The sequence below is a fragment of the Neltuma alba genome, unplaced genomic scaffold, assembly GCF_004799145.2.
Source record: "Neltuma alba isolate B1F8T4 unplaced genomic scaffold, ASM479914v2 tig00011687_pilon, whole genome shotgun sequence".
In the NCBI taxonomy this organism is placed as follows: domain Eukaryota; kingdom Viridiplantae; phylum Streptophyta; class Magnoliopsida; order Fabales; family Fabaceae; genus Neltuma; species Neltuma alba.
The window spans coordinates 340,444-353,982 of NW_021636326.1; the positions used below are offsets into that span (position 1 = coordinate 340,444).

The 13,539-nt window shown below is 37.8% G+C and overlaps 2 protein-coding genes and 1 long non-coding RNA gene across 4 annotated transcripts; 2 read left to right on the forward strand and 1 right to left on the reverse strand.

Moving 5' to 3' along the window:
* Positions 1–1,853: 1,853 nt before the first annotated feature.
* On the reverse strand, positions 1,854–11,138 carry LOC114716772 (uncharacterized). The gene is made up of 3 exons (XR_003737658.1): positions 11,065–11,138; positions 10,146–10,154; positions 1,854–1,864 (listed from the first exon to the last, which is right to left on the reverse strand). It is a non-coding gene; the product is annotated as an uncharacterized LOC114716772 (long non-coding RNA).
* LOC114716771 (probable transcription factor KAN4) lies at positions 3,225–6,457 on the forward strand. The gene is made up of 6 exons (XM_028901830.1): positions 3,225–4,154; positions 4,287–4,363; positions 4,586–4,622; positions 4,831–4,947; positions 5,696–5,798; positions 5,959–6,457. The coding sequence occupies exons 1-4, from the start codon at positions 3,704–3,706 to the stop codon at positions 4,854–4,856; spliced, it is 591 nt and encodes a 196-aa protein (XP_028757663.1). The 5' UTR covers positions 3,225–3,703; the 3' UTR covers positions 4,857–4,947; positions 5,696–5,798; positions 5,959–6,457.
* Positions 10,961–12,960, forward strand: LOC114716770 (cytochrome P450 CYP82D47-like). 2 transcript variants are annotated; one of them, XM_028901829.1, is made up of 3 exons: positions 10,961–11,967; positions 12,053–12,702; positions 12,763–12,960. In XM_028901829.1, exons 1-2 carry the CDS (start codon positions 11,038–11,040, stop codon positions 12,674–12,676), a joined length of 1,554 nt encoding a protein of 517 aa, XP_028757662.1. In that variant the 5' UTR covers positions 10,961–11,037; the 3' UTR covers positions 12,677–12,702; positions 12,763–12,960. The 2 variants fall into 2 exon arrangements, with proteins under 2 accessions (XP_028757662.1, XP_028757661.1); XM_028901828.1 differs by having other exon boundaries at positions 12,053–12,960.
* The last annotated feature ends 579 nt before the right edge of the window (positions 12,961–13,539 follow it).

Sequence of the window (13,539 nt, forward strand, 5' to 3'; positions counted from 1 at the left end):
TTCATTAATTTTTATAATAAAGCATAGAATAAATAAATGTGGGTGCGTGTGTGTGTGACAATGAATGTCGTGGCGCAGAGCACATCAGCCTAAACGGCGTTGATTCGGGGGATTCCTTGCTTTGCCTTTTGTCGTTTCGTTGGCACCCAAAGGAGATAAGCTAGCTAGGGAGGGGAGAATTGTGAAGGTTGAACTCAAATACCGAAGCTAACACATGCTTATGCGTCTGTTCCATTCTGATCTATCTCCCCAATATGACGAACCTAATATATTCTTGCATCTGCTCCTCCTGTTTTACTTCTCACTTGCTAGTAGGCATTTGCATTTTCTATATGAATCCCTGCTCAAATCTCGAGTATACTTCACATTAGAATACCCCACCCACTTTCACCGTGTCTCAAATCTCAACGTTATCTCCGCATCCTACTCATCAATTTCGTACTATAATTATTGACGCTTTAGTTTCCCCTTTCAAACTTTTGTTCCTATCTAGGTACACCCCATCTTACCTAATGCAACTTCATCCATGTGTATTTCAAACCAAAAGTTCAACCTGCCCTCCTTCGTTCATATAACATGGTGTTTGATTCTTCACTTTTCAAGTTGTTTCCTTATTATTTACATTGTCCATGGGATTTCATGCTCTCTAATTGACTTTATTAAAACTAACCACTTTATGTTTATAAATCCTTGCAATATATATCAGATCACCCCCCAGATAGATGCCATATATATATACGAGTGACATGCTGCTTTTGAACAGCAATTAGTCATGGCATTTCATCAGACTGTGCTAGTAGTGGTGCACCGCTGCGCATGCCTGTCACGCTGGTAGTGATAATTCAATGGAGGGCAGCGTGCATATGAACCAGAATCGCCAGTCACAGTTAAACATACACAAGCATCAATCCAAAGGTCAACGATAACGTACACTTAATTATTACCAATTCACAATACCATCAGTGTGCAGCTTTCACATCACGTTCTTGCTGGAGGTGCACTAATTATTCGAAGTTAACTGCGTACTACTTCGTTATACGTACTTGCTTTCTTTGAAAAATATGCTTATTAATTATGATCTCCTAATTATATAAAAATCTCCATTAATGTATGAATTACGCAGGAAGCCAGATTATGTGGCTCCGCTGAGGATTTTTTTTTTACTGTGTAATTTGACTATTTGTATCGGATTATTTGAGTGATTGAGTGCGTAATTTAAATTTAAATTATTTAGAATTGAATTTACGTTTCATGTTAAAGTTGATTTTATAATTACACTTGTTATATCACAGCTGTATCCGTGAGATGAGACCCATAATTCGAGTTATGCCCTATGCGAATGATATAAAATTACGTTAATTCTGGAGAAAGGGATGCCACTACCATGTTTTGCATGTATCAATTAAATTAAAATTATTAAATTCATAAGAAATTAACTAGTAAGACGAATAAGAAGGGAGGAGAGAGAGAGAGGTTGATTCTCTTGAGAGAGATAGAGCCAAAGCGTTTGACAACAGTGCAAGCGAGGGAGGGAACGACATGTTGACCGTAGAGATTGTGCAATATCGTCCAAAACAACCATGGAATGAGGGAATAATATGAAGCTTGATTGTTTAAAAAGGGAAGGATATGATAATGATGATGATGATGATAATAAAATTCAACGGCAGGAGAATCTAGAGCGCATCAGGCGCTGACCGTGGCTTCCAAAACGATAAACAAATCACTAACATATTTCCTAATTGATATCGTGGTCACAACCGACAAAACCAAACGGAATAAAACAAAGGGGGAGGAAGCATGGGAGTGGGAGCAGGTTCATTAATTAGACACAGCAATGCATGCAAATGAACTAATGAAGCGTCTCGTCTCGTTCATACCCGTAATTAATTAATACCAAAGGAAATCGAAGGCACCCAACGTACAGCTTAGCCAAGAGGCTGTGGAACGGACAAGGTCACACCCAAAGTCACGTGACGGAAGCCTGGTTGACGCCGATCAATTCGCTCCTATTCTTTTTTCGCCCCTCGAGCGTTTCGACACGGAATATTTGGACACGGAGAGGGAATATTGGCCATAGCAATCAGTTTCGTCCTACACTTAACCCTCCACAATTGCCCACCTTGCCAACGCGATTCCTTCCCCCTTCCTCTCACGCGCCGCCGCCTTCCCCCTTCATATTCTCACTTCACATCATACCTCCCCCTCCGGCGTTGCGGAGACAACTAAAGGAGGCGCGTGTGTGTGAGTGAGGCGTCCAGACAATTTCCACAACTTGAGTGATGAGGAATTTAATTTGTTTAATTTCGACAGAGGGAAGAGTAAATGTCATGTGGGTGGGGTGGTGACCCTAGAGTGTCGCCGGACATCACACCCCCCTCTGACGACATAAATGCACTCCTGTTTTCTTTTGTTCAAATCTTATTCCTCACAACATCAATTATAGTTTCATATTGACTGGCTTACGCACGTGTCCAGCTCGATATTTCTTGGCGATTCCTTATTACCCACACGTGCCTACCGAAGGCCTAACACTTCTTGCGAGCTGGCTTTGACGATTTCTTCAGTTTGACAATTACGGGTTAAGGGCTGGACATATTCATGTTAGCCTGACTCATCACCATCGTGAAATTCGATTCGTGGGAGAATAGAGCTGAATGGTCAAAGATGTGGAGGACGAGGAGCGAGGTGGTGTTGCTTGGAGTTACTGCACGCCACGTCAGCATGGATCGGTTGCATGAGTTAGCCAAGGACAGGGATATTTGAGCCTGCCGGTCAATCCTCGTTCGTAATGAAATGAGGGAATATTCCAATTCAAGAAAAAGGCGTTGAAGAGGTGAATTAAATTGTGATAGGAACAAAAAGAGCAGGCGAATTATAATGCGTCTCCTTCCATCAACGTAAGCACAGAATGAATTCCCCTCCCAATATTCCATTGAACAGTACCCGTTTTGTTTCTTCTTCATTTCCAACCATTCTTTGCAGAATCACATCACATCCCTAGCTGCAGATTTAATATATTATAAAATTATTATAATATTAAGTAGATAAGTAAATTTAAACTGTATTTCAAAGTTCATTTAATTATACTCCAAACAGTAAAAAAAACTATAAAATTTTTATTTATTTTGTATCATTTAATATTATAATAATTTTATAATATATTAAACTCAAGTTGAGATTCAAGAAGGTCGGAGGGGAAGCCAACTCAGGTTGTATTATTTTACCTGTTGTAGTACTCTTGTACAGATAATGGACACGGACCCCTCAAATTTCCCTTCTCTTTCTCCTCGCTCGCCTTTCCTCTGACGACAGACTAATCCCTGAGCTTCCATTAATAAGTATCACCCTTTTTCGTAAACTTTTGGTTCAAACCACCTTCCCTGAAAAAGCCCTCATCTTTTTCTACTTTCCTGCTTTTTTTCTCTGACTCGAGGGCAGTAATCTCTGCGATCACTCCGTCACTGCATTGGAATTTTCCCTCTTCTTCCTCTACCTAGTAAGATCCCTACTAAAAGGCTACCTCCTCCTCGACACCAACGCAAATCATGAGCCATTCATGATATAATCACAGTTCATCCCCTTCTTCAACTGCTTCCTCTTGCTGTCATTGATAGATCCATCTTTCACAACCCTCTTTCTTTCCCTTTTTCTTTTATACTTTGTCAAGCCACTGCTTCTGTAGTAGACCCAAATCTCTACCATGTTCACTACATCGCATCCGGTAATTCGAAGCTTGACAAGTTTGCCAGACCTGTCCTTAAACATAAGCCCCCCATGTATCTCGGACTTTGAAGCCAAAGAGGTTCCCAGCAAAACACTGCACAACGATATATGCTCAACCTCTGATTCTGGTAGCAGTGCTGGAAGTGACTTGAGCCATGAGAATAGCTTTCTTCACCTTCGCCATCCTGAGCCGAAGTTGAGCCTAGGTTTAGAGACCCCAGATTTGAATCCCCATCATCTTTTGCTCTCAAGAAACGCTAACCATCACTTCCACAACCATCAACCCCGCATTTGTGCCCAGAGCTTTAAACGAAATGCAAGAGTCATTAATGGTGTGAAAAGAAGCGTTAGAGCTCCTAGAATGAGGTGGACCACAACTCTCCACGCTCAGTTTGTTCGTGCTGTTCAGCTCCTTGGTGGTCATGAAAGTAAATCATATATATAAACATGAAATGCGTACTCTAATTATGCATATACTTTGATTAGACTGATAATTAACCCTTACTTTTCAATCTGTTTGCTGCGGAAAAGCTCTAATTTTTGGTTGTTGTCACTGGCAGGGGCTACGCCAAAGTCGGTATTAGAGTTAATGAACGTTAAAGATCTAACCTTAGCCCACGTCAAGAGTCACTTGCAGGTGGGGTTACCACTGTTAATTTCCATGTAATTATTTCCATTCATCACGGTCTTTTAGTTATTGCAGTTCAGTTCAGTTCAGTTTTTTTTCTCTTTCGGAAAAGCGAAAACTAATAAAGTCTGAGGAACAACTGATAAAGATATCTAGTACTATCTCGATGGATTTAATCTAAAAGTTTCGTGGTCTTTTCTTCTCATTTATGTTATGCGGGTATTCGTGCAGATGTATAGAACAGTGAAGAGCACGGACAAAGGGACAGGTAAATTTGTTTTTCCCTGGAAGGGACTTCATTTGCTATTTCACCAACTATTATTCTCTTTGTTTGAGATCTTTGGCTATTCCAGTGTTTGAGATCTAATCTAGTACTGTCCCCCATTAAAAACCCAAAAAGTCCTGATGTGAATAATTAAGGCGGTGTCTGATAAAGCAAGAACAGCTGCTCTAATAATGGGTGATGAATATTGCAGGTCATGGGCAGAGAGATATGGTTTGAGCCAAAGGGCAGAGAACAATGCGGATGTGCATGGAGCTTCAGCCCGTGAGGATGCCCGTTTATTACCACAATCGCTCCAGAAATCCCTCAGGTGAACTGATCAATATCCCCGTAAATAATTTTTAAAAAACACTTTGTTCTCTCTCCGAAAATGTGAAGCTACTGTTGAGTTCTTATCTAGCTAATTCAGTGGAGTCTTTTATCGTATTTGCTTCTTTCGCATCTGACTTAGGGCTTTGCTTACTTTTCCGAATGATTACGAGTTTTTATTTATAGGGGGGAGCCTAATTAAGCATAGATTTTGACAAAATAAACCTAGACTTCTTTCGGAATGCGAATCATCATTTATACGTGCGGTACCCCCCCCGGAGGAAAAAAAAGAAGAAGAAGAAACGCTAGCTTATACACTAATAAATATGGTCAATCCCAAACGTTTGGAAATCGCGACATGTTTTATTTGCAATCTGAAAAAAATGACGTTTTGAGCTTAATAATTGATCAACTCAAAAGGAAATTGGCAAGTCTTAATTAAAGTTGGCGGAAACCAATGAATATTCATTTACCGTAAATTGCTACCTAGCTAGCTTTTTGTTCTCATGTTATTGATGTAACGTTAATTAACTTGTAGTTTGCAAGTTGAGCAGATATCTCACTTCAGATTTCTTGACAATTTGGGGACTTTGGACACTATGCTGGTGATAATAAAACTGCTAATTTTGCCATCCTCATTCATGCGAGTACATTAGACATATGAATTGTGGCGCTTTAATATAATTATACCTGTCGAGTATGTTTATTAGATTAATGCTAATTATTCTTCTCTTACTTTACACAAACAGAGCATCGTGCCAATCGTCAATGGAGACAAATAAAAATGACAACAGACAAAAGCCCCAAATTGATTTGACTCATTCTCGTGATCTCAAGGCAAAGGAAACAAAGGTATACATCGAGAGCTGGACCATGCTGAGCTTGTAGTGCACAAAAACACACACATTTATACGGTCTTGTAAAATTTCACATTATGGACTACATATATATATATATATATATATATATATCCAAAAGGTATGATTACTTTAATTATATCGTCAATATATAGGTGGATGGAGGTAGTAGAGGGCTGTGGAATTGCGTGAAGGAGAGGTCGGATTGTAGCAATTTGTCACGTTCGGATATGAAGCTTGACCTGGAATTCACACTCGGAAGACCCAGTTGGCAAACAGACCCTTAGTCTAACACTGACCAGGCCGAATCTTCAACGGAGTTACATTCCCAAGTGGCCGCCACCAGCTAACCCTGCTAGCCCCTTTCCCAGTCATGAACGTACTTACATGATATGGATATGTATAATTAATGCAGCTAGCCAGCCAAGAGTGGGGCCCGTGAATTTAACAGTAATGATAATAATATTCTCGATTTTGTTCCCTTCCATGATAGGTCTTTCTGAGTTTTCTGGATGGAAAAAAGCGGAGGAGGAAAGAGATAAGATTTTGCTACGAAACATATGCTTCAGTCCAAGAACTTGAGGACATGGTCTTTGATGTCATTATCGGGGGCAGTGGAAGATTCAATGATTTTATAATGGTTCTTTCAGGCCATGGACCATGGTTGGTTTGTAATCGGGCAGAACAGGACCCATATATTCCAATATTGCTGCCTGACATGATATTGGACAGGTGGGTCGAGATCCATGTCCCACTAAACATTTCAAGAGATTTCCGTCTCCTAATAGGTTTAATGAAAAGATGAAAACTTCTGGCCAAAAGATTTGAAAAAAAAAAAATGAAAACTGACAATCATCTATCGAAAAATTATTTAGTCCCCTCTTATCTGTGGGTAAATCATGCGAAAGAGATGGATTTAGGTTCTTTAATTTATTTATAAGAAAATAACTCATATTGGAAGAGAATTATTCTAAATAAATCTGAATCATTCGAATGAATTAGTAAATGATCTGAACTTAGTAAAAATAACGACTAACCTCGCACCACAGAAAATACAAGGAATAATGTGTCGACGAAGGAATCTTTCCAAAACTGCATATATATAGTTAGAGATATAATTGTTGTCTATATATGGGAGATATTTTATTGTATTGATTGAGGATGAGACGCAAAATTAAAGAGGTGGGGAAGAAGGCTTATGTGCATGTGCGTAAACCAAGCTTTTTCTTGACAGGGAGAAGACACGAGACGCGCACACATGCTTTCATATTTGGGGAGGCAAGACAATTCGTTTTCGCTGTCGTTCAGCGTTCGCTATCCACTCTTGGGGTGGGGAACGTTATATATAATTACCTGGTCCATGTCTTTGTGGGCCGAGGCCCCACTTTCAGGCCCGGTCTACACTCCCCAAATATATACAAAACCGTCATTTCCCTCTACTCGCATTTCATTGAACGACGTGCCGATTTAGATACTCGCATTCAAATAATAATTCATGGTAAGCGGTGTTGTTACCTGGGAGGGATCGGGAAAAATTGGTGTGTGCGTGAGTAAGGGTGGAAACAGGTCAGGTGACCTGTCAGGGGCCTATAGTCTGGTCTGTATTTGGTCTGGTTTGTTTTCAAAAAAGACAGGCTCAGGCCTGTTTGAAGGCCTGTTTAGTTAAACAGGTCAGGCTTAAACTTTTTAAAAAGCCTGTTAAGCCTGTTAGACCGGCCTGGACCTATTAGGAATTTATAATCATAATATATGAAAAAATTAATTAATGTTATTATTGTTAATGTACTCTTTTAATTTATTTTTAAATTTTAATATATAGTTAATAGCTTAATCTTTTCTTAGATTTTGAAGTTTAGATGACAAGTGAAGATAAAAATATAATTTAAAATAATAACATCAATAAATAATGTGATTTTTAAATCTTAAAAATATAAAGAAAATAAGAAAGAAAAATTTTGTTCCAAGAATGATAAATTAACTAATTTACGTATTATGTTAATTTAAGTATGATATCCTCTTTATTCATTATAAAATTAGTATTTTTTTCCTCTTTATTTATTTGTCTTAATTTTAATTTTTTGTGTGTACTTATTACTTAAACATAGTCTTATTCCAAATTTTAACATATAATTACAATTAGTTTTCAATAATATTTTTATAAATTATAATTAAGATTTAAAATAGTACTTATAATACTAAAATTTAAATAAAAGACAAGACTAAAAATTTAATTATTATGTACGTTTTTTTTAATCTTAGCTTTTTAAAAAAAATAATTATTATAATTTGAATTTTTTAAAAATACAAGCCTTTTAACAAGTTTCAGGCCAGGCCAAACCTTTATACAGGTCAGGCTCAGGCTAAAAAATAAACCTGTAACAGGTCACAGGCTAAGAGCAAAACCTAGCCTGGCCTGAACAGATATACAAATGCGATACATAAATAAATACATATCACGTCCTCGCAATATTCCTCCTGCCGTCACGGGCAATCTGCTCTTTTTGTTTTTTTTTGTCTTTGTCATGATTTCTCCCCCCCCCCCCCCCAAAAAAAAATTGTGACCTTATAGATGTGTATATGTTACGCAACGTAGGCTCTTATTCCTGGCGGCAGTGATATTAAGGGAGTCATGCTTACGTGGGCCGTCTATTTGCTGCTTAGAAATGGCCATGTACCGAGGAAGGCACGCGAGAAGAATTGGACCAGAACGTAGGAAAGGATGTTCGAGCTGATAAGTCAGAACAAAAAAGGCTTGCGTGCCTTGGGCTTGGAGAAAACCAAATAACTACTCCTCTAATTTTAAATATAAAATCTTTATACTAATATTAATATATATAAAAATTTTATATTTAGAAACAGAAGTGTAATTACTAATACTATTTCTTATTTTTAAAACAAAAACTAATTTAATTTTTAATTTAGTTCTAAATATAACACTCTAATTTATTTATTTTTTCTGAAGATAGTCATTGCAGCAATTACACATATTAAATATTTTATTAAGTAGTAGTTTTAAGTAACACACTTGATTAGGAAGAATATTTTAGAAAAGTTAACACCTATTTATTATAAATAATTAACCTGACTAATTGTATTAATCAACTCAGATTAGTTAAGTAAGCTCTTATACTACCTCCGGTCTTTAATGTAAGAGCTAGTTGACTAATATGAGTAAATTAATAAAACTAATTAAGTTAGTTATTTGTAATAAATATGTATTGTTTTTCACGAATTGTCCTTATTAATCAAGTATATTAGCTAGAACTATCATTATTATAAAAAACATATTTAAAAAAAATAAATAAATATGAGAAATAAAGTGAATTAAAATATTATATTTATAACTAAAATAAAAATTAAACGACCTCTGTATCAAAAGTAACAGAAGATTGCAACGTGAGTGGTTATCCTGTGGCAGCAGGCACCCCCTTGGGAATCGACTCATGGAAGATGCACAGGGATAAAAAAAATCTACAGTTGGAAGGTTATTTAAGAAGCTGTGCTTGATGCGCGGCGTATTTTAAATTCTCTTGCATAATTACGATTAAGAGGAGCATTGGCTCATCTTATCACATGTATTTACTTCTTCCGGCTTTTAGTCCATGCTCTATTTTGTTTCTTGCATAATAAAAAACATTGCTGGTTTATTTGACGAACAAGCTGAGTATATTTACATTAATTAATTAACAGCGTAATATAGCTTACATGATTGGATGAAATAATGAACAACACAGTTTAGCAGAGAGGCTGGTGTATCCATTTATGTCATACATGGAAAGAGAGATGCATGTATACGTTCGCGGCAGGAATATCTCCACTATATAAATTGTACTCTCATAAGTTATATAATGATAAAACAGAAGCTGAAACGTGTAAAGTTCAAAACAAAGATGTGACAAAGATTTTTAAACAAAACGTGTTTTTATTGTTACATCAGCTTCTATTTATTGTAAGTTTTTATGTGAGAGGAACCCTTCGTAGACTGCGGCCTCTAATTATTCCTTCCACTTGTCAATTTTCGTATAATATAATGTAAGCATATTTTTGGTCGTAATTAATAAAATTTATTATCATTTATAAAAAAAAGTATTAAAAAATTAAAGTGTAACCTTGCTGCTATCTTGCATCTTTAGTACTACCTCCAATCATAGTTATAAGATCTTATTTGTAGCTTACAAACGGGATTTTATAATTAGAACCGAAGGTAGTATAATATATTTTTGTTCTATAATAATACTCTTCCGATCCTTAATATAAGACCCATTTAATTAATTTGATTAGATTAAGGAAGTTAGGTAAGTTAGTTAATTATAAAAAATGTGACACTTTTTTCCTAAAAAACCATAATCATCTTTCTTAATACCCCCTCTCTCTTCTATTTAATTATGATTGAGGAGGTATCCATAGGAATAATTTAGAAAAAACTGATAAATATGAAAAATGAGTCTTATATTTAGGACAAAAATCAACTCAACAATTGGGTCATATATTAAGGACATGAGGAGTAAAACTATTATATTCATCGTGATAATAAAGTTTACTTAAAATATAATATGTTTTTTTTAGTATATTAGTTATATATATGTTTTTATATATTATGTATTAAGTTGGCACATTTCAACAGAGGCCAACGCAACATTGTCAGCAGGAGTTAATAGTGTTATAATAATAAAAATTCATATGATGTTTACCGTGAAGTGATGGTTAAAAAAGTGTAAAACACGCCCCCGCGCGCGCGCACTTATAGCTTTGGTAAAGCTACATGATTCACCTGACATACGGTGAAAGTTACAGCACTACTGCCATACATAATAATATTCTATTTAGTAGTTCAAATAATGTTCTAGTGTTTAAGATGCCAATTTGTCATAATTAGTATTGTCTTTTTAATTAATAAATCAGTCTAATGTGCGATGCTTGATTAAATAATCCCACTAATTTCAAACTTGATGGCCAAAAAGAAAAACAATGCACCAATGAGCTCCTGACAAAGGGGCAACTTACAGGAGGGGTTTTGGATAAGACCGCACTGGTGACCTTTTGGTCGCACGAACAAACGGAGGGAGATGACCTCAATTTTGGGAAAAAATGTATTTTAAAAGCACTAAACGATTCCACTAGACTTGAGCCCATAAAAATCCAAAATCCACCCCGCCAGTAGTCCACCATTACCCGACGTCAAATACAATTTCTTTTTTTCCATTAGAGATATCACTTGCGGAGCTCAAATCGCCATGAATATGATGCTTCAGTATCTTGACGGAGCCATAATTGCCGGATTGATCGCAGTGGCGTTCGTTTTATACCATGCATTGAGGAGGGATCGTCGAAAGCCTCCAGAAGCTGCCGGCGGGTGGCCTCTGATTGGTCATCTTCCCATCCTAGGTGCTTCTGGACAGCCTCACGTGACCCTGGGAGATTTGGCTGACAAATATGGACCAATTTTTTGCATCCGAATCGGGATCCGCAAAGCCGTCGTGGTGAGCAGTTGGGAGGTAGCCAAGGAATGCTTCACCACCCATGACGTCATCGTCTCTTCTCGTCCCAGGTTCACAGCTGCTAAAATCCTTGGATACGACTATGCTAACTTCAGCTTCTCCCCTTACGGTTCTTTCTGGCGCGAAATGCGTAAGATCGCGGCTTCCGAGTTACTCTCCACTCGCCGCTTCGAAATTTTTGGACATATCCGAGATGCCGAGGTACATAGCTCGTTGAAAGAGGTATACAAACTCTGGGCCAATAAAAGAGACGACTCCGGCACTGTTCCGATGGAGATGAAGCGATGGTTTGGAGACACGAATCTGAACGTGATTCTGAGAATGATCACCGGAAAGAGGTGCTCGGGGGAAGACGTAGATGAGGAAGAGGTGAGGCGGTGGCGGGATGTGTTCAGGGAGTTCTTCCGCTTGACGGGACTTGTCGTGCTGGGAGACGCACTTCCATTTCTAGGGTGGCTTGATTTCGGTGGTTACGTAAAGGAGATGAAAAAAACGGCCAAAGAAATGGACAAGATTATGTGTCAATGGTTGGAGGAAAATCGTCAGAAGAGAGCCTCGGGTGTGCTTAAAACAGAGCAGGACTTCATCGATGTCATGTTGTCCGTGGTTCACTGCGCTGATCTCGGTGGCTATGATGCTGATACTGTCATCAAAGCAACCTGCTCGGTACGAGTAATATTTGGCTGACTCAATTCATCATCATATTAGATTGTGTAATTAATATTAAAATTGTCATAGTGCGCGCTTGCAGGTAATTATGGCAGGGGCAACAGATACCACAGCGGTCACCATGACATGGGGACTCTCTTTATTACTGAATCATCGCGATGTGCTGAAGAAAGTCCAGGATGAGTTAGACGCGAAAGTGGGAAAGGACAGGCTGGTGAGCGAAACAGACATAAACAAATTAGAGTATCTTCAAGCAGTAGTAAAAGAGACGCTCCGATTATACCCGGCGGGGCCACTGTCGGGTCCACGAGAATTCACGGAAGACTGCACTTTAGGGGGGTACCATATAGAAGCAGGCACACGCTTGATATTGAACTTATGGAAGTTGCAGAGAGACCAAAGGGTTTGGTCAGAGGCATCGGAGTTTAGACCAGAACGGTTTATGGGGACGCACAAGGAGGTTGACGTGAAGGGTCAGCATTTTGAGCTCATTCCGTTTGGGGCAGGAAGAAGGGCATGTCCTGGCATCGCATTTGGGCTCCAAATGACACACCTTGCCCTCGCCGGTCTTTTACAAGCATTTGATGTCACCACCCCTTCCGATGCGGCGGTTGATATGTCCGCCACCTTCGGACTTACTCACATCAAAACCGACCCGCTTCAGGTTTTATTCTCACCTCGCTTGTCACCTTCTCTTTTCCGCTGAACTTCCTCGTGCTTCCCCAGGCCACGGGTCCACTATAGTGTAATATATTCTGTGTTGGATTGCCCGCTAAAGTTGAAAAATCAAAATGTATGAGGTGGGTCGGTGTGGGTGTGGGTGTGTGTGTGTCGTGTACCTATGTAAGTGGTGGTTTCTACGTCGTGTGAGATTATATGAAGCAACTGCCTTTACACCTTTGCTTAAAATTTAACTAAATTACACACCATATATGTTTTTGCCCAAAATCATATTCGCCAGCAGAATAAAGTATTGAATTTGACATTGCATCATTCTTTGCCAGCCAAGTCATCCTTAACAGACAACTTTAAATAATTTTCTGATTTTTAATATAAGATCTATTTAACTAATTTGATTAGATTAAGAAAATTAGGTAAGTTAGTTAATTATAAAAAATATGATACTTTTTTCCTAAAATATCATAATCATCTTTTTTAATATCCCATCTTCTTTTACTTGGTTATAGTTGAGAAAGTATTTATAGAGGTAATTTAAAAAAATTAATAAATATAATAAATACATTTTATATTTAAAATCAAAACCAACTCAATAATTAAGTTTTACATTAAAAACTAGTAGAGTTTTTTTTTGGTTTTAACCTAACTGGCAACGCTGCGGTTGCGTATGTTATGTGAGTTGCTGAACATCTATAAAATCCACACAGACCGTAAAGTAATGACAAAATAGGTGATGAGAAGAAGTGGAATCTATCAGTCCCGAGGACACGTAAAGCTGTAATAGGTCACATCAAAAGATAGGTTTTATGATTCTATCCATATCCCATTGGTCAATAAGACCCGAATGGAAATTTTTGCTACAGTATTTCTCTTCTGTACAGAAAATCAGGG

Excerpts from the sequence above, each read along its gene's own strand:
- LOC114716771 (XM_028901830.1), top strand. The coding sequence starts at position 3,704 with ATGTTCACTACATCGCATCCGGTAATTCGAAGCTTGACAAGTTTGCCA. Across the intron at positions 4,155-4,286 it reads GCTCCTTGGTGGTCATGAAA|GGGCTACGCCAAAGTCGGTA; the intron begins GTAAATCATATA and ends TGTCACTGGCAG. Across the intron at positions 4,364-4,585 it reads ACGTCAAGAGTCACTTGCAG|ATGTATAGAACAGTGAAGAG; the intron begins GTGGGGTTACCA and ends GTATTCGTGCAG.
- LOC114716770 (XM_028901828.1), top strand. The coding sequence starts at position 11,038 with ATGAATATGATGCTTCAGTATCTTGACGGAGCCATAATTGCCGGATTG. Across the intron at positions 11,968-12,052 it reads TCATCAAAGCAACCTGCTCG|GTAATTATGGCAGGGGCAAC; the intron begins GTACGAGTAATA and ends GCGCGCTTGCAG.